Raw genomic sequence first — 20788 nt, 5'->3', positions numbered from 1 at the left:
ATGTTAGTATTTGAGCCAGGATCAGAATTCAGGAGCACCTGGCTTCCAAACCCATAATAAGGCTTTTAGACTATACCGTTCCTCATTTAAAAAAAGACTTTGCCAAGTATGAAGCAAACCTGTTGGCTCTATCAAGATTCAAAAAATACACAGGAATCAAAATGCTGTTTTAACTACTAATAAATACAGAAACAAACATCTTTGCCAGCACTGACCAGTAATTCATAGCCTATTCACTGGCATTTTTCTAATATTAACATAATTTAAGGTGAAGGTCTTAATTTAGTAGTAGCAGCCTGGCAGCAAATGTTGATCCCCCACAAAATGTTTTTAGGGCTGTTAGGATGGTCAGTCAAAAGGTTTCAAGAGATGACTCTTTGTTGTTTCCATTTGTGTCTCTGCTTCACTTTTATCAACCAATGGCAAGCTCAAGATTTTATGAAATGGGGGAACAGGGAATCAAAAATAGAATTTTCATGAGGTTTCCAGGTAACCGTGGAGAATGGCTGCATTGTAAGCTTTGAACTCCCACACTGAATGTTGGTCTGTTTTCATTTTCATGCTACTGTCTGAATGCACGGTAGCAGATATGTTCTAAATTCGGATTGTTTTTATATTGTAAAGCCAGGCTATAGTATGCACAATATAACATAAAGAAATCACGGATAAACAATTGAGTGTCGTCATTCCAATCACTTATTCATTCATATACTAATACTAGATCATTTTCCATGCCAAATTCAGCGCTGTTCTAAGTACAATTCCACTGAAATCAATGGACATTCACCAGGGATAATTTGGCCCAATATCTTTCAAGCACTTTACAAACATGAATGGATGAATTCTCATACCACCATTGGAGACAGGCATTATTGCCCCCCCCCCCCAATATGGAAAAGGGCTTAAGGGCCTGCTTTAGTGAGGTGCTGAGGACCTACAATTTCAGCTGAAGTCAATAGGAGCTGCAGGTGCTCATGCCTCTGAAAATTAGACGTTAAGTGATTACCCAAAACTGCATTAGCAAAACCAAGATTAGAATTCAGTGGTTGTAGTTTCAATCCCATGATCAGATCACACTTCTCCCTAAAATGTTCCTGTTCCACTGTTTTTTTAAATGGTGTCAATTTGCTGTGCTTACCTGATACTTAGAGGGACAAGTTTTGTCTGACTCTATCCCCACTAAGAACATATTTTTACTAATACTGAAAAAAAAAAAACTGTGAAACAAAGTTGTAACAGACATAAAAAAATAAAGACCAAGAACTAAGGACCGTCACAAACTTCATCACCTTTTGCTCCAACTGCAATGTGCATTTCTTTGATCTAGCCTTGTCTAACATAAACACATAGCAACAACAGGTATATTGCGGGGAAAAACTCTACCAAACCAAGACACTCCACTGCACATGCTTCTCCCCCTGGGGAGAGGATAAGAAACTAAATACATGACAGATGCTTTCTCCCATGCTGTTTCTCACTCTTGGGAGAAGCTTCAAGCTTCCTGTAAACATCCACAAAACTAACTCATTATCCTCCTTCAAACTCTCCTTTGTCAAGATGCCTACAAAAAAACTTGACAATGGCTAGGGCTGCTGGTGTGGTGAAACTACTGCCTATCATGCTGACCAATATTGTTTCTTTGTACTCCTCATTGGTCTGTCTGTATCCATTTGTTCTCTTTTGTCTTTTGTCTTACACGCTCTTTGGAGCAGGGACTTTTTGCTCTGTGTTTGTACAGCACCTAGCACAATAGGATCTTGGCCCATTACTGGGGCTTATAAGTGTTACTATAATACGAATAAATAATAACAATAAGTAATAAATTACTGGAAAGTTCACAGATACTATGTTGCTGAGCTAGGTAAAAGAAGATATATAGAATAGAAACATTCACTACTTTTTATAATAGTTGTCATCTTTTGTTTTTCTATACCCACCAATAACCCAGGGCCCAAATCAGTCCCCAGTTATAGCCCTTTAGGCCACTCCAGTGGAATTAAAAGGGCAGATGGTTCCCTGCCAAGATATGGTTGGCAGCAGGGCCGGTTCCAGGCACCAGCTTAGCAAGCAGGTGCTTGGGGCGGCCACTTCGGAGAGGGGCGGCATGTCCAGCTATTCGGAGGCAATTCGGCGGAGGGTCCCTCACTCCCTGTCGAAGCGAAGGACCTCCCGCTGAATTGCCGCAGATCACGATCACGTTTTTTGTTTGTTTTTTTTGGCTGCTTGGGGTGGCAAAACCCCTGGAGCCGGCCTTGGTTGGCAGAGCATGGCTGCCACCCACCTGTGAAGCTCTGAGCATAGAGGTATCATGTGCCGAGGATGGGGTGATTTAAAGTAGGGCAGGGATACAGACCAAGCATCTGGAATTTGGGAGGCACAAAGGTGGCATAAGGTGTAATGTGAAGCTCAGAATCTGTCTCCTAACGTTGTGTGTGCTTGATCCTTCTGCTGACATCAGTGATGCTGGTTCACACACAAGGAAGCAGAAGCAGCAAGCTTTGGCACTGGGCTTAATGCCCTCTGGCATATCTGGCACACACAAAAATTCTGATCACCCAGGCTGCAGGCATTTAAAATGGGCTGGGAGACTGTAGTTTAAATTTTCACTCATTGGTGGATGATTTCTTTATTTTGGATTAATTTTAAGGGAGTATTTTTTTTCTTTTAAAACAGCTCGCTCTTTATGCTGAAGGATCTAGCTTTGTTTTCTCTCACTAAGAACAGAGGAGATATGGGCTCTATTTCCACTGTTACTGACTCATTGGGCTGCCTTGGGGAAATCAGCTCACCTTTATGTACCTCAGATTCTGGATCTGTAAAAGGCAGGTAAGAATGCTCCCTCCCTAAATCCTCCCTGCTTTGCAAATCACTTTCATCTTTGGATGAAAAATTTGATAGGTTAAACTGTAACTGTCCAATATCTGCTGTAAGTAAGGGGCAGCAGATATCTACGCTGCCACAAGAACAGACCAGGGACTGAACTGTGACTCAGAGAGTCACAATTCCTCTGCAGAAGTTTATCCCTTTTTGTGGAGCAGTTTATGCCACCTTGTTTACCCAGCCAGCCAGCTATGTTGGCTGGCAAATATGGGGGTAAAAGGGAAATACAGTAGGGGATCCTCTAACTTGTTTCCCCTCTCTGCATCTTGCCTGCCCACTTGCTTACAGATAGAGTATTTCCTTTCCATAGCTGGAGTTATGATCTGAGCAGGGCTAAGCATAGGATTAAGAACCTAAGAATGCCTATACTGGGTCAAATCAATGGTCCATCTAGCCCAGCATCCTGTCTTCTGACAGTGGCCAGTACCAGATGCTTCAGAGGTAATGAACAGAACAGGGCAATTATCGAGTGAAGCACATCCTTTTGTTTGTTTTAAACCTGCTGTCTATTGGTTCTTGTGTTATGTGAACAAGTAAATAACACTTCCTTATTCACTTTCTCCAAACCATTCATGATTTGATAGATCTCTGTCATATCCCCCCTTTGTTGTCTTTTCCAAACTGAACAGTCCCCATCTTTTTAATCACTCCTCATATGGAATTTGTTCCATACCCCTAATCATTTTTTTGTCCTTCTCTGTACCTTTTCCAGTTCTAATATATCTTTTTTTGAGATGGGGCAACCAGAACTGCATACAGCATTGAAGGAGTGGGCGTACCTTGGATTTATGTAGTGACATTATGATTAAAGGATGTGTTTTACTCCCACAAACAACGGAGTAAAGGCTTTGACAATATTGCCCTATATGAGTACTAAATATTTAAAATCCCATTCATAATTTTTTAAAATCAACCCTAATCTTCTCAAAGGTTCCTGATTTCCAGGGCATCACTCATTTTAGAACCATGGTTCCCTACAGTCTACACAAATTTCATGTCCCCTACTGTTGCCAATTCTTTATATCAGAAACAACTGACCATGGAACTGAGGTTATAGACCCATTGGAAGAAATCATACAGCATTTTAAGTTCCCTGCATGAATAGTTTATTTCTCTCTCTCATTCCAGGTCTTTGTCACACCTTGATTGTGCCCCACATTTTGGCTTTGATAAATCAGCTAGAACTGTTCCAAAAATTTCAAAATTCAAAATGTCAAGACTTTTTTTTGTCAGAGTATTGACCAATGAACAAACAAAAGGATGAAATTTGGGACCAACTCTTGAACTAACCTAATTCAAATTGTTCCGGTCTAAGGGTACGTCTTCACTACCCGCCATATCGGCGGGTAGCAATCGATTTCTCGGGGATCGATATATCGTGTCTCATCTAGACGCGATATATCGATCCCCGAACGCGCTCATGTCGACTCCGTAACTCCAGCAACCCGAACGGCGGTAGCGGAGTCGACATGGGGAGCCGCGGACATTGATCCCGCGCCGTGAGGATGGTAGGTAATTCGATATAAGATACTTCGACTTCAGCTATGTTATTCACGTAGCTGAAGTTGCAAATCTTATATCGATTTTCCCCCGTAGTGTAGACCTGCCCTAAGTGCAATTTGGGAGAGTTAGGGCAGGTCTACACTACGGGGGAAAATCGATATAAGATACGCAACTTCAGCTACGTGAATAACGTAGCTGAAGTTGAAGTATCTTATATCGAATTACCTACCGTCCTCACGGCACGGGATCGATGTCCGCGGCTCCCCATGTCGACTCCGCTACCGCCGTTCGGGTTGCTGGAGTTACGGAGTCGACATCAGCGCGTTCGGGGATCGATATATCGCGTCTAGATGAGACGCGATATATCGAGCCCCGAGAAATCGATTGCTACCCACCCATATGGCGGGTAGTGAAGACGTACCCTTAGGCCCTGATCCTGCAAGGAGCTCAGTTCACGAGGGCAGTATTACCAACCGCTAGTGTTAAAAAAGCATGAATCAGGCCTTGAAAAAATCATAAGATTACTTTAAAAAATCTCAGGATTTTTAAAATCAGGGGTTCTTTATATTTGTCTTCTCAGGGTTTACAGGGAAGTCTCATCTTACGCGGGGGTTCCGTTCTGCGGTTAGTGCCTAAAGCAAAAACTGCGTATAGTGAAACACTCATTGAGTTGAATGGTGGGCGGAATCGCCCGCACTACAGATGCAGTTTTTATATTGTTTTTCTTTTTTCCCCGTTTTTGCCCACCGTGCAAAGCTGAATTCGCGCATGTTAAATGCGCCTCAGATGCAACTTGCCTGTATTTAGCCTTGAGAGGCCCCATTTTTCAGATTTCCACTGGAAACTGCTAGACAGGTATTTTTTGTTGAAGCGAAAGCTGAGCGTCTCCTACAGCCACAGGGCCCCTCAGCTGGGGGCTTTACAAAACCCACCACCTACAAACAACTCCCAACAAGAGCTGGCAATATACAGCTCCCTGGGATTCCAGCTCCGCTCGGCTCCACTCGCCGGATCAGGGCCTGTAGGAAAGGTCCCCTGGAAACACATCCAGCCAAACCCGCCTTGCTCGCCGGGCCCTGTGCAGGGGCTGGGGTAGAGCCCGGCTCCCGGGGACTGCGGCAGCGGCGGCTGCCTCGGGAGCCGGCGCCGGCCGCAGTGGCAGCTGGAGCCGCAGGGGGGCGGCAGAGGCCCGTGCCCGGCGCTGGGGGAAGGGGAAGGTGGCGGCTCCCGGGGCGGAGGCCCAGGCCGGAAGCTGCGCCGGGGCTGCCGAGTCGCACATGGGCCCTGGTCGCTCCGGCCCCTCTCCCGGCAGAGCCGCTCGCCCCGCGCTGCAGCGCCCGCCATGGCGGAGCGGATCGAGCAGCGCATCGAGGCCCGGCTCCCGGAGCTGGAGCAGCTGGAGCGGGTCGGGCTCTTCACGCGCAAAGAGATTAAGTGAGCGGGGCCGGGCCGCGGGCTGGTTTCGTAGAGTGTAAGGCCGAGAGGGAGAGAGATCCGTGAGCAGCGTGTGTATCGCAGGCCGTGAAATATCCTCCAGGACCCCTGGATTGAACCCAGTCAGTCTAGCTGGGCTACATACAGAACTGGTCTGTGCCACAGCGGAGGGCTCCGCGTTGCAGTGCCAGCTTAATAGCCAAGCCCTCCTGCAATGGCAGGGAAAGGGGATTGATTAGGGGAAGGGGTGCCCAGGTTCCCAGCCGGCCCCAGGCTGCAGAGGAAGTCCCCTCTCCCCCCAGGGTCCCTGCCAATCTGAGCTGGGGAGAGATTCCTTCCTAGCCTCAAACCTGGACATCAGTTGGCCCCCGAGCATGTGAGCAAGACACAGCAGCCGGGCAGCTAAGATAGAGGTTTCTCTGTAGCACCTCACAGCATTGATCCATTGTCCCATCTCCGCTGTGGCCATCCTCTGAAGCTTCAGAGGAAGGTTGACTGTTCTCCACCCTCACTGCTAATCACATATGACCAATTGTGCATTGGGGAAAACAAAAAATCCTTCCTGACTCCTCCAGACATGGTCTGAAGACCAGAAGTGTGAGATTTGATTTCAGTCATTGTCAAAACTGAACTTAAAACCTGCCCTGTAGAAAATGCCGGTGCTGCTGTACACTACAGCAATGTCAGTTTTTCGGGGCTTAAGAATAATTAAAGAATACCTAGAAATGGAATTTTTACATTTCTCCAGGGCAGTCATTAAGAAGGCCTCAGCTCTAGAATACAAAATACAGAGGAGAGCTCTCCATAAGGAAGACTTTATCAATTACATTCAGGTACGTTTTATTAAGGGTTATTGGCTTAGTCAGGTCCTTTAATAATACTAACATTACATGAGGAAGCATGTGCTAGTGGTTAAAGCACAGGACTGGGAATTGTGTTCTGGTTTCTGTTCCTGACTTTGGCACAGACTTGCTTTGTGACCCTGGACAAGGCACCTAATTTTGCTGTGCATCAGCTTCCTTCTCCATTCAGAAATGTTGAGGCTTAGCTAAGACGCTCTCCTAAAGGTGCTAGAGAAATGCAATTTATTATTAATAATAAAGTGTGACCTATTTTGTGGTAAGAAGTGACAAACAGTCCTGTGGCATCTTATAGACTAACAGATGTATTGAAGCATAAGCTTTCGTGGGTGAATACCCACTTTGTCAGACGCAGCTGATGCTTATGCTCCAATACGTCTGTTAGTCTATGAGGTGCCACAGAACTCTTTGTTGCTTTTTACAGATCCAGACTAACCTGGCTACCTCTCTGATACTATTTTGTGGTAGCATTTAACGTAATTAATTGAACTTTTGAACTACCTTAGGGTGCTTGAGAGTGTTTGAAATGTCACACCTGATATAAATAGTCCAACTGGAGTGCTGGCAACTTTTGTAGCTGCATAACTGACAAATGTTTGGCTCTAACTTGATAGCTACGCTGTCATGGATATCATTCTTATTGTCCACCTGATTAGCAATTTAATAGCTATAAAGGGTTTGACTCAAAGATTAATTTTTTTCTTGCAATTACGTTGTAATTGTTTTCTCCACTTCCCCTAGTATGAAATTAATCTGTTGGAACTGATCAAGAAAAGAAGATCGGTAAGTTGATGAACTCCTTACAGTGCAAAGTAGCATAAATCAAATGTTGACAGGGCAGGAAAATTAACTGTTATTTTTTCCCACCCCTCAGCGCATTGGATATTCATTTAAGAAGGATGAGATTGAGTATTCTATTGTGCAGCGAATACAGGGCCTCTTCAGGCGTGCCACAGAAAAATGGAAAGTAAGCACGTTTCCTTCTGTAGGGCCTGGCAGTATTAAACAACCTCTTGATGCAGTGTGATGTAAGAGAATAAAATACAAGCATAACTGCTAACAAGTATCTGTAATAATGCAGGAGAATATAAAAGAAAAGTTAAATGCATGTTTGTTCAGATGGTGGTAGTTTAGGGGTAATGCTCCAGTATCTGATACACAGCCTCTTGGAGGGACAATATTCTGCCCTGTGGACAGATAGACTCTATGATCTACTAGGTCTTTCTCCTCTCTAGCTGCTGTAGTTCTTTATATTGCCATGTGGATTTGTCTGGCAAGGGCTGGAAACTTGGAGTAGTTTCAGGTGAAGGGTGTTTCCTTGAGTCATCCGGCAGTAATACCTCTTCAGGGTGATGAAGGAACTGTGCTAATGAGTTCTGTATGGTGCAGGCAGTTGATGAGGAAAGATGAGACTGTATTTTGGGATTGAGGGATGGCATCCTTGAGGCCTCCTTGCAGGGATGCAGGGTGTTGCATGCGTGGGTGGAAGGTGTGAAGGAAGGGAGAACCAGAAGCTGCAGAGTGATTGCTCTATTTCAGTCATAACAAAAGTACGCTCGATACTTTTCAAAATGCACATTCTAAAGATGTATTACTGCAGTGTTGTTTCTTCCTAGTTAATCCTATCTCCTTGCCTTTCCAACAGGATGATGTGCAGCTGTGGTTGTCGCATGTGGCTTTTTGCAAGAAATGGGTGGGTATTCAAAATGTTACTTTTCTGTAATTTTATAGAAGTAATGTCTTTAATGCTGAACAAATATGAGGAATGCCATTCCCAAAAGGCAGTCTTTTTCTGGGAGGGAAGTTACTGAAAATAGTGGGGTTGGAATGGAAATGCCTTTTTCATCACAACTGTAGTGTGGCTGTCAATGCTCCTGAATGCATCTTTGTTGCAGATGTTCAGTTCAGTGCTAAAATGTTCACAACAGGTAAAAACTCAAGGAGTTCTCTTGTCTTTACAGAATAAAAAAATTCAGCTTAGCAAGGTGTTTTCTGCCATGCTAGCCATTCATCCGAACAAGCCAGGTACAGTAAAATGCTTTTTAGTGTCTTGTGTTCAAATCAGCCAGTTTGGTTCATTTAGAAGAACAACGTAATATGCTAGTGGGACAAACTAGTGTCAATCCAACTAACTGGTCTTTGAGATCCCAGTTCAACTCCTTAACAATCCCTGTCTTGCATTTTGCACCTTGCTGCTCCTCTCAATGAGAGGGCTCTCAAGGAAGGCTCATGCTAGCAGATCAGGAAAAATGGTGTCTGTAGGGGACTTCAGGCCTCGAAGGCCCTTCCCCTAAGGAGAGCAGGGAACTACACAAATATCCCCAAAGTAGAACACTTTGAACGGACTAAGCTCCTCCTCACGCCCCCCTTGGGTTTAAAGTCATGTATTGTATTTCCTTGGTGGTACCTTCCAGAATTGCCTCTCTACTCCCATTAGTCTTGTAGCAGAGACTGAAACAGATCCATTTGTGTGTTCCATTGTAGCATTGTGGATTATGGCTGCCAAGTGGGAAATGGAGGAACGCTTCTCGTCTGAAAGCGCCAGGCACTTGTTCCTTCGTGCATTGCGCTTCCATCCAGAGTCTCCAAAACTGTATCAAGAAGTGAGTTTATGGTTCTGCTCCTGTGAATGGCTATGTTTGCTTGGATCCATCTTGCAAAGATTAGTTTCCCGTTGTCCTGGGAAGCGTGAGTAGATGATTGGTTTGGGACTTAAATTGGTAATATTTCATGACAGTTTGGCAAGACTGGCTTTAAACAAATCAGAGTAAAATCCTCACACCTATGGTTAGGAGAAATTCTGAGTTACACTTAAACTCCTGTTTCTAGGCATTGGGAGTTCTACAGGAAATAATTGTTCTGGGTTAGAGCTTGGGATCCAAACTGTCTGCTTGGGAGAGTTGTTTTATCTTAACCAATGTAGTATAAATAGCCTACATTGCGATCAGGTTTGCTTTAGCCTATTTTGCCCTGTCCCCTCACATGCACTTGCTTAAAGCCTAGTTCTCCAGGAGTTTTACACTGCTGTAACTCCATTGACTTCAGCTGAGTTGCCTCTAACTTACAACAGTCTAAATGAGAAGAGAATCGGACCCTTAGTTCTCGTTTTCAAATCATTAGCTACGGGCGAAGCTTACTGGTTGAGAAAATGAGATTTGAGGAATGGCTTCTGTAGGGAGCCAGTTTAGAAGTCAATGAAGGTTCCTTGGTAAATGTGAATTCCAGAGAAGAGAAAGAACAGCTTTGTAATTACTTTACTGCAAGGTTGCTTAATCACAGGAAGCCTGCATTCCCTCCTCTGGCAAAACTCCCATTCAAGTCAATGGGAGTCTTGCCTGAGTGCGGAGTATGTCAGCCTCCTCTTCGTTAGTATCATAGTAGCTGGCACTGTGTTGTATCTAGCACTCTTGTTATTTATGTAGTAAGTGAGCTTTCACTGGCAGGAGCAACCATAAACACTGAGTACAAAACAAATCCCAAAGAGGGGCTTAAGGGGTGTGTTCCTGGAGCCTTTGGCAAAGATTAACTCCCACGAAAGTCAGTGCTGGTTGTGGGTCATGAGATTCCTATTACAGGAGATGCTGTTTCTAAAATGGAAAAAGGCTGGTGGTCGGTCATCTGATTTCAATGTACGTATGCTTGTTAATTGGATCTAGGGCTATACAGTGGTCCCTTGCTTAAAGTGCACACGTCGTAATCTGTATATGTAATGGACGGTGTCCCCCTCACATCTCAGCAAAGATGGAATAGCAGATGCTGCAGTGAACTGAAATACTACTAAGATGTAATTGTTTTTCAAAATGTTTTGCTAATGCAGTGTTATCACAAACAAAGCTAAATTACAGTTGCTTAAAATAAGTCAGCAAATGACATATTGTGATGCATTAATCGTATGTTTTTAAAATAGCTGCTTCATTGCTGTTTCTCAAAACTTAGTCATTCACAAGACTCCCAGACGTTGGTGGGAAGTTCTGACTTGCAAATCTTCACAAAGCTTGCTTTAGTAAATGTCTAGGTGTTTGTTTACGTGCACTATAAATATTTACCCCTCTCCTCCCTTCCCATTTTATTCTACCCATTGCCTGCAGTATTTCAGAATGGAGCTGATGCATGCTGAAAAGCAGAGAAAAGAAAAGAAAGAGTTTGAACAAGCCAAGATGGACTTGGTAGGACACTTGCAATTTCTGTTATTTAAAATGGATTGTTTTGTAGACAGGCAAATGGTCTTTAAGATAGAGAGGTTTAGAAGTATGTAGTATGGTAGAACCCCGTTTCTCTGACCCTCCATTATTTGGCTCTCTCCATAAACTGAACAACCAGTGCACACAGATCCAGAAGCGGGTGATCACTCCTGTTGCCGCTAGATGGTGCTGCAACCTTGCACTTTCCCGTTCTCCAGGTTATCTCAATTTTTGATGATCTGATCTAGCCCAAGTCCCAATTAGATCGGATAAACGAGGTTGTGCTGTAACTGCCTGCACTGCTAGAAGTGCACCTTTTAAATGTACTGTCTGAGATCTATAGCCATTTGGAGGAACCAATCTGTTCGTTCAATTATAACTTATGTTCTTGTGGATAGCAGACCTTTGGCTACAGGTTTGTGGTTAGATCACATGGTTTATACATTTATTTGACTTTCCTTAAGGGGACACAACAGTTGTTGGTAAAGGCTTTTTATTTTTGTTTGTTTTCTATACCCCCCTGTTTAAAAGTAACTACCGGTTTCTGATGAAGACTAGCTAAACTGGTTTCCTCTCTTTTGTAGTAGGGATTGATTTAATTCTAATCTGTCTCTATAAACTAGATGGGGATGTGTTGTGGTGGAGAAAAATTTCCATCACCAGTTCTAAATCTTTGCAGAGAATGGAAGTTCAAAAAGAAACAACTAACTTTAGAGAATTTTATCTCACATTTTAGGGCGAGTTCAGTTATTCTGAGGAGGTTCTTAATGGGGAAATGGCTCGAATAATCTACAGAAATGCTGTTGAGAAAATCAAAGGTAATTGAATGCTCCCCTTCCCCTCTTGTTTAATGGAAAAACGACCACGTTGGAGTGAGTCTCTGGTATCTAGTGTGGCTAGTCCTGGCTTCATTCTATGCACGGAGATGTGGCCTCAGTTGGTAAAATTCACCCTGTCATGCACAAAACCTGAGCAGTATGGAGGTACTAAATGGGTAGCACTATATGGTAATTTATAGCCATTTTTCAGCCTGGCACCTTCTCCGGCTCACCTGCCTTTTGCCTGAAATAGCAGCCCTTGCCCTTCCACACCCCTTATGTTTGAGTTCACAATCACTAGATCTGCATAGACACAAGATCAGGCCCATAGTCATTTGTAAAAATAAAAAAATCTCTTCTGGATACAATAGTGATATTAATACAAATTGTAAAGCACGTCTCATTAACCCCTTCTCTCTTTCCCAAATGCTGTATTGTAAATCTGCTTTTTCCACTATGACCTCGCATAGTCATAAAAACCAAGCATAGAAATATTTTCAGGATCAAAAAGGATGTGACTCAATCTGCAGTCCTCACTCAAGCAAGAAGTGCCATTCCCCTCCAAAAGACTCCTGGTGACAGTATGGGTTGCAGGGTCATGGCCTTGCTTGTCCAAATGACTAATGTGAAACAGACAGTGAAAAATAAACAGATAAATAACATCTGGTCTGCCCTAATATATGCATTAGAATGATTACTTTTCAGTAGCTGGATAGATTTTACAATATTATCTTTACTTTCTTGGAAATATATGTAAAACCTTTGAAAACCAGCAAAGATGAAAGAAATGCCGTGTACTAGAGGAATGTAGTCTCTTACTTGTCATTGAGTTTCTTTGCTCTCTTGATCTTAGGTGCTGAGTTCTACCTGTCCTTGCTTTCAATTGCAAAGCTCTTTGATTTTACACAAGACTTGCAAAAAGATATTCTTGAAAAGTAAGTCGATTTAAAAAAACAAACAAAAAAAACAACAAATGCCAGCGGGGTCCTAATTTCTGGCCAGTTGACAGTTTGGTGTTAGAGACACTGTACTGGATGTTGGATGTTAAGATCTAACAAAACTTCCTTTTTAAGAAAAAGACCACTTTTAGTGTAAAACAAATGAACTTTGGTGCCCCAGGCAAGCCAACTTTCTGGAGGAGGTTATGTGTATATATAATGCAAAATTGGCTTCACTTGAGATCATACTGATAAAATGTGGATAAAAAGCTCTTCTCCTCGGAGAATGACTTTTTACACTCAGGAGAACAATTTTCAGGAAATGTATAACTTCCTAGTTCACTTAGTTGCTTGTAATTGCGTATCTTAAGTTTTCCAATGCATTTCTTTTTCCAAAAGAGCTGTTTCTAAAGCTGACAGTCAAGTTCAAGCACTGTTGCAAAGAAACAGGCCAAAATTTTGCTTAACTGCCTCTTGTGGAAGGGTGAAACACTTTATCAATGAAATTTAATTCCTTGGAATTGTCCCTTTGCAGTAAAATGGCAATTGGCAACTCCATAATTGCACTCCTCTAGAATGAGCTTGAAGGAAGATGGCAGTTTGCACATGATGACCTCATAGACCGTGTGTGTTAGCTTGCAGGCCGAGCATGCTGATGATCCTCTTACATGGGACTACATGGCCCGTCGAGAGCTGGAGATGGGGTCCTTGCCATCCCCAGAATGTTCATCTAAACAGATGAAAGCATCCGAGGTGGCCCAGAAGGAGGAGCGGTGCTGTGCAGTCTTTGAGGAAGCAGTGACAGCGCTCCCCACAGGTTAGAAAGTCTACTTTGATTTTAAAATTGGGTTTCTCAGTATTTTTGTATACTAGCACTTGCGAGAAATGTGCAATAAGGCTTCCTAAACTATCTTATAGCAGGGCCCCATATCTTAATAGAAAGCGAGTATCTTGGGGAAACCACCTCCTCCATATCCAATTCTATGGGCCATGTCCCTGCACACTTACAAACCTGCAACATCCTTGTAGCAAAGGCAGAAATTGCTTATCTGGAATAGCATACTGGAAAAGCATTCATTTTTGGAATGTGACTTAGTGAATGGGGAGAGTCTGAAGCTTGCAACTAGCCTGATCTCTGCAGCCAACTGTTTGGAAACCACTGAGAATAATCAGTTTTAAGCATCTGTCTGATGAAAACCCATAGAATTCAAATATATTATAATTAAGCAGTGTACAGAGAATGTCAGTGGAATGGATCTTTGTACTTGGCTCCCACCTACAATAAACATGATTGCATTTGTAAATGCAATTGTGTCCCAGACATGTTTAAACACTTTCTTTTTATATAGTTTATTTAGGGAATGACTATAGATTTACCAGCCGCTATCTCTGGATAGTGGTATCTGGGTGGCGGCCCGTGGGAAGACATGTGCTGTAGTAGAATCATAGGAATGTATGAATGGACGGGACCTCAAGAGGTCCTGTAGTTCAGCCCACTGCACTGAGGCAGGACCAAGTATACCTAGACCATCCTTGACAATCGTGTCTAATCTGTTCTTAAAATCCTGCAGTGATGGGGATTCTGCAACCTCCCTTGGAAGCCAGTTCCAGAGCTTAACTACCCTTATAGTTAGAAAGGTTTTCCTAATATCTGACCTAAATCTTCTTTGCTGCAGATTAAGCCCATTACTTCTTGTCCTACCTTCAGTGGACATGGAAAATAATTGATCGCAGTCCTCTTTATAACAGCCCTTAACATATTTGAAGACTTATATGTCCCTCCTCAGTCATCTTTTCTCAAGACTAAATGTGCCTAGTTTTTTTTAACTGTTTCTCATAGGTCAGGTTTCTAAACCTTTTTGTAGTCCTCTGGACTCTGTCCACATCTTTCCTAAAGTGTGATGCCCAGAACTGGACACAGTACTCCAGCTGAGGCCTCACCAGTGCTGAAGAGTTTGGGACAGTCACCTCCAATGTCTTACATATTTACTCTTGTTAATGTACTGCAGAACTACATCACGTTGTTGGCTCCTCTAATTTGTGATCCACTGTAACCCTCAGATCCTTTTCAGCATTACTACAACCTAGCCAGTTATTCCCCACTTTGTAGCTGTGTATTTGATTTTTACTTCCTAAGTGTAGTACATGCACTTGTCTTAATTGAATTTCAACTTGTTGATTTCACATCAATTCTCCAATTTGTCATGGTCATTTTGAATTCTAAGCCCACCCTCCAAAGTGCTAGCAACCGATTCCGGTTTGGTGTCATCCACAGATTTTATAAGCATACTCTTCTTTCCATTATCCAAGTCATTCGTGAAAATGTTGACTAGTATCAGAGCCAGGACTGACCCCAGTAGATATGCCCTCCCAGTTTGACAGCGAACCATTGATAACTACTCTTTGAGTACAGTCTATCAATCAATTGTGCACCCACCTTCTAGTCATTTCATCTAGACCACATTTCCCTAGTTTGCTTATGAGAATGTCACGTGGGATTGTCCAAAACCTTACTAAAATCAAGATATATCATGTCTGCTGCTTCCCCCTCCATTCGCTAGGTCAGTGACTCTGTCAAAGAAGGAAACTGGGTTGGTTTGGCATAATTTTTGTTCTTGACAAATCCACACTGGCTATTACTTATAACCTTATTTCCTGTAGGTGCTTACAAATTGATTGTTTAATAGTTTGTTCTAGTGCCTTTCCAGGTATCAAATTTAGGCTGACTGGTCTATAATTCTCTGGGTACTAGGAGCCATGGCCTACTGCTACTGTGCCTTTAGGTCCTGGAGGATAATCTCCAACCCGTGCATTTGTCCCACACTTGGCCTTCGTGCCAGGAACCACGTTTCATCCTCATTTTGGCCCCAGTTCAGCAAAACACTTAAGTATGTGCTTCAGTTCCATGGATTTAAATAGAAGTGAAGGATGCACTTAAAGTTAAGCATGTGCTAAAGTGCTGTTGTGAATGGGGATGGACTTAACCGTGAGATTAAATGCTTTACTGACTTGAGGCCTGAATGCTCTTCAGAGTAAAATTACAATTGGATTGAAGGCTATTTGCTAAGCATTAACATCTGTAGTTCATATTGCAGACAAGTTATTTTAAATATTCATTTGGCGTAATTATGGATGCATTATCTATAGTATTTATAATTGGAGTAGTGCTTGACATCTCCCCCTTCTCCCTCCACATGACAGGTGTCTGTGCTTTCCGCTATGGTTTTATTCAGTGTTTAACTGTCCCTTTCACTTTGCAGAGGCCATGTGGAAATGCTATGTCACTTTTTGCTTGGAGAGACTTAACAGGAAAACCAACAGTGAGGAATTGAGAAGGAAGGTAAGTGTTCATCATACATTGATAGTACCACAAGCTCCAGCTGTCACTGACTTCCATAGTCTGTCTTCGTGATATCTTTGTAAACTATGGTAGATTTCCATCAATTTGAAACACATAATGCAGCTCATGTGAGAACAATTGGCTAGTTATTTGGACCGATAGCTGTCATTAAGGATCAGTTGTTCTCCCTATTAGGCATCCTCCTTCAGGGCTGTTTAAATCGGTCTTCCCATTTGGTCACCTAGCTAAAAATTGGCATGCATGTACCCAGATGTGAATCGGTCTTGTTCTGTATGGGGTGGGAAAGCCTGAAACTGATTACACATTTTTGATTCAAGTAAATGACCAGAAGTTTGGGGCTTTCTTTGAGTTCCTGTAGTGGGGAGAGAAAAAACCATAATCATAAAACCTGAACTTATATGCAATGCGAGTTAGCAGCTTTTGCTTAAGTTTCTTTACGGATACTTTTATAAACAAAAGCTATATAAAAATAATGTTGAGTCTAACATAACCCAACAGCAAAGAATGTTTTAAATTTCATTATGTTTATAACAGTTTTCATCCAGGGATCTTAACTTTCCCTTCTAAAGTGGTTTAAGTATCCTCCCCATTCTACAGATGGAGAAACCGAGGCAGAGAGAGACTAGATCACACAGTGGGTCAGTGGAAGAACTGGAAATAGAACCCAGGTCTCCTGAGTCTCATTGCCTCAGCCTCTGGACCATGTTGCCATATCTAGTTCTTGTCCAGTCTCATTGCAGCATTCTCAAAAGAGATGGTGATCTTTAATATTCAGAAAAATGTAGTGGCCAGAACTGGGCACTGGAATCCTTGGCTCTCCTGTATTTCTAGGACTGCTCTGTGACCGTGGCCTATTGCTTGATCTTTCTGTGGCTCAGTTAACCAGTCTGCTGGGTATAATACATGCTGTCTTCCCAAAGGGCAAAGGAAGCTTAAAGTTGGTCAAGTGCTGTGAGCTCCTTTGAATGAAAGGCGCTGTAGGAGCACAAACTTCTTAATATGCTGTACCAGCACTGCAAAATCGCACTTGCTTAGAGTGAGCATTATTTTGATGGGTAAATGAACAGTTTTTTCATTATCTGGATGAACAGACTTTAGTGCCTGGACTGCTGAATCTCCCACACAGCTCTTCTGTGCTTAAATCGGACTGGCTGAATTAAGAAAGCTGTTGCCTTAACTATTTCCCTTGCATTTGACTCTTTAAATTAGCTATTTATGGTTTGACCCTGCTCTTAAAACTGCAAGGGAGCTTTGCTATGTTTCTTGTGCAGTCAGTGTGCAAGGTACCTGTAGGCATCTGTCTCTAAAAGAAAGATGGAACCTTAAGGCTGAGGAACTTTATGTCGCTCGTAAGCTGGAATTTACAAAGGAGGCTAAAGGGTTAGGCATCCATCTTCCATTGAATTTCAGTGGGATTTGGGCTCCTTAGAAAGCCCCGGCCTTGAAAACGTAAGCTGGATTTTGGTAGACTCGGGCATGTACAGCAGCAAAGCTTATTCTCTTTCTCTTTCAGAGGCTGGAAAGGACTCTGTGTGTGTTCAGCAGAGCCCATGAGTCCACCTTGCTGCCAGAGACTTTATACAAACAGTGGGTAAGGATATATGCAGGAAACTAGATTGAGGCCCTGCTTCTGAATTGCTCGCACTCCCAAAATTGCCATTCAAGTAAATAGGAGCTTTGGATGTGCAGGAATGTCAGATCAGGGCCTAATTTCTTGATAAACTATGTGGACCTGTCTTGTTGATTAACTTCAACTGCTGTTTCAGCTTCACCTGTTACTGGAGGTTGGCCTTTCTGAGAAGGCCACAGAGGTAGCTGCAGCTGCAACCAAACGGTTTAGCCAGTCGGTGGAAATGTGGCACACGAGACTGCAGGTGCTAATCAAACTGAACAGCAGCGATGTGGCCCAGTGTTTTGAGGAAGCTGTGAGACAGGTGAAATCTAAGGTCTGTGACCATTTTAATCTGTTGCACAATACTCTGTGACAAGAACCTCTGACTTGTGGCTTTATATTTACTTAAAATTGTAAAGCCCCAAACCCGTCTTTAAAATAAATATATATGGGCTCACCAGTCAAAATACACATTATGTTCAGGTCTGTCAGTGAAATGCAAACAAAAGCATGACTTTTTAAAAAAAAAATTGAACTTGAAATTCAAGGATTTGAACAATGAATCCTGGTGCTAGGTTCCATGTTCTTTTAGTGGCCAACTGGCATTCCCTGTGTCCGCCTTGGAGAGGCACGCATGTGTTCTTGCATCCCAGCATACCAGCTTTGCATGGCTGGATAGCTGCCCCCAGTGTGCTGGGGGTGGGAGGGGGATGGAGTTGAGAGCTTTGATCAGCTGGCTGGGCATTTCCCTCACCTGAACTGAACTCCAGGAGGTGGAGGACACAGGAAGGGTGTATATTTCCCCCTTCTGCTGCCTTTGGACTTATCTGTCTGGCGGTACAAAAGGACCCCCTCAAAGCATGATGTCTAGCAGCTGTTAAACCAGGCAACATTTTCCACCTAGAGAGGAAGATTATGGAGGCGTGTAATCTGTAGTTGCTGTTTGTGCATGGGGACTAGTCCTTTGTTCATCACAGCCCATTTTGATGGGTGATTTTGCATTCAGATGTACAGCATCTAGGTTAGAACATGGGTGGATGTTGGCTGGAAATGTTTGTATAAAATTGTTTTTAAACTCTCTGGTGACTGTTGCATTTTTATGTAAATCAGGCTGAGGCTTGGCCCTGAGCTTTCACTACTTCCTTTTCTTTTATAGGGCTGTTTACCGTTATGGACTCTATGGGTGGAATGGAGTGAAGGAGAAAACAGCAAGGAAGACACACAAGCCCTTTACCAGGTATTTGGCTGAGGGAAATATAATTCATCTTACTGTGTGAAATGAACTAGAAAGTCAATAATGGCCATGAGATACTGGGACAGTACGTGGGGCATGCTTAACAAGTGTTTTCTACAGGCAGTCCTTGTCTCAGGCTTTGATCACCAGTCTGAATGCAGTGCTGGTGAAACATTTGGGGAAAATGCCATAGGCTCTAAGGGTATGTTTATGCAGCCCGTGACCGTGAACTTTCCAGCTTGGCTCGACAGGCTAGTGCTTTAAAAGTAGCTGTGGAGAAAGCGCTTTGAAGTTGTAGTTCTGAAGCTTAGGGAGAGGGGTGGGCTTCAGACCCCCAGCTCCAGCCTGAGCCACAACATCTACACCTCTGTTTTTAGCACAGTAAATCACGCCAGTCTGCCAACCTGGGCTGTGTAGACGTAATCTAAAGTGTCATTGAAAATCAGTTAGACCAGGCCTGCACAACTCGTAAGGCGGCGAGGGCCAGATTACTCCAAAGAAAACAGCTGAGGGCCGAAACCCCCCCGGCCCCGCTGAAACACCCCCCCAGCCCTCCCAAAACACATCCCCCGCCCCAATGCTGCCCAGCCCTGCGGAAACAACCCCCCCTCTTCCCCAAGTATAAAGCCTCACCACCACTGCCCGCCCGCCCGCTCCACTTGTCATCCCCCCATGAAATAAGGGGAGGGGAAAAGGGACAGTTTGAAGGGATTTTCTGGGGCTATGCACTAAGAGGAGGGGAAAGGGGGGCAGTGTGAAGGGATTGGATGTGACTGTCCAACACACAAACACAGGGGCCGTAGGGAGCCTGGGGGGGAAATGGGGGACGGACAGTGTGATGGGGCCAGGGAGGGGGAAGGTCCCTGGACCAGAGAAGGGGGCAACAGTTGGAGCAGTGCAGGTGCAAAACACACATACACACACTCCCCTGGGGATTTCCTGGCTGCCCACAGACAGTTCAACCCACCCCACCCTGATCACTATGGAGGCCGTCCTGGAACCAACCAGCGCAGTAGCTGCCCCGCCCCCAACTGAAAGAGGGGTTTGGGGGGGGGTCTCTGCCGAGGCCCCCACTCCCCCCCCCCCCCCCCGAGCTGTGACTCGAGCCCAGGCCGGGTGCCCCTCCCCTCACTCGGCACTTACTGGCTCTGCCTCGTGCCCAGCGCTTCCCACCTCAGCGGGCCCCGGAAGTGACGCACCCCCTGTGCGCCAGGCTGGGGGAGGGGGAGACGGAGACACCTGTGGTTCTGGCCATTTGGGCAGTTGGAGCGTGGCGCGCGCGAGGCTGTGAGGTGGGGCCCCCGCGAACCCAGCAGCCCCACCCCGCTGCTTGCCCACGGGCCGCACAGTGAGCCCACATGGGCCGCGTGTTGTGCAGGCCTGAGTTAGACTATGAAGCATAAGTCACTTCTGGAAAGGGGGCTTAGGTTCCTAAGTCATTTTTAAAAATTTACCCCAATAATATGTGTGTGGCTTTCGATTTGTGTCCTATTTTCAACTGTCAGTTTGTAAAATACTCTCTTGCACACCTAACCTGCCTTATGAAAGCATGAATACGGTACCAGAAAATTAGAGAAAAACATTTTGGTTCTAATCCCAACAGAGACCTCCCTGAGTAGCCTTGGACAAAATACTTCACTTCTCTGTCTCAATTTCTCTACTTGTAATGTAAAATACTTGCTTCTTATGGGATGTTTGAGAATTAATTTGTCTGTAGAGCATTTTGAGATCTTCCAGATGAGAAGTGCTATGGAAACGTAAAGTATTAACTCTTTAAACTGACTTGAATATTGGAAAGGAAGAAATTTTAGCTCTAATTTAAGTGTAGAGGTTTGTAGTTGAAAAATATTGGGTTTGCTGCATCTGCCATTTTTCAGCTACAGTTTAGGATACTCTTTTTCCAATACTTGAAATTCAGCCTCTTTCTCAGGAGACAGATATTTGATGCCAATATATTTGGAAATGGA

General features: G+C 43.8%; 1 protein-coding gene across 7 annotated transcripts in view; it reads left to right on the top strand.

The window, feature by feature from the left end:
* Positions 1 to 20788, top strand: part of UTP6 (UTP6 small subunit processome component) — a 40446-nt gene that overhangs the window by 18067 nt on the left and 1591 nt on the right. For 3 of the 7 annotated variants that reach the window (XM_039501418.1, XM_039501421.1, XM_039501420.1), the window contains 15 exons: positions 2674 to 2826; positions 6566 to 6650; positions 7419 to 7460; positions 7552 to 7644; positions 8323 to 8370; positions 8639 to 8702; positions 9162 to 9280; positions 10766 to 10843; positions 11595 to 11676; positions 12530 to 12611; positions 13250 to 13431; positions 15875 to 15954; positions 17489 to 17566; positions 17742 to 17921; positions 18744 to 18824. In XM_039501418.1, the coding sequence (XP_039357352.1) occupies positions 2674 to 2826; positions 6566 to 6650; positions 7419 to 7460; positions 7552 to 7644; positions 8323 to 8370; positions 8639 to 8702; positions 9162 to 9280; positions 10766 to 10843; positions 11595 to 11676; positions 12530 to 12611; positions 13250 to 13431; positions 15875 to 15954; positions 17489 to 17566; positions 17742 to 17921; positions 18744 to 18824 (1447 nt within the window). Of the gene's footprint in view, positions 1 to 2673; positions 2827 to 5588; positions 5818 to 6565; positions 6651 to 7418; positions 7461 to 7551; positions 7645 to 8322; positions 8371 to 8638; positions 8703 to 9161; positions 9281 to 10765; positions 10844 to 11594; positions 11677 to 12529; positions 12612 to 13249; positions 13432 to 15874; positions 15955 to 17488; positions 17567 to 17741; positions 17922 to 18743; positions 18825 to 20788 lie in introns of those variants that run through there. The other 4 variants (XM_039501422.1, XM_039501424.1, XM_039501419.1 and 1 more) reach the window with 3 other exon arrangements.

This window comes from Mauremys reevesii, linkage group 15 (assembly GCF_016161935.1).
Source record: "Mauremys reevesii isolate NIE-2019 linkage group 15, ASM1616193v1, whole genome shotgun sequence".
NCBI classification, from domain to species: domain Eukaryota; kingdom Metazoa; phylum Chordata; order Testudines; family Geoemydidae; genus Mauremys; species Mauremys reevesii.
The sequence above is the reverse complement of the archived record's forward strand: the minus strand, read 5'-3'. Positions and strand labels throughout refer to the sequence as shown.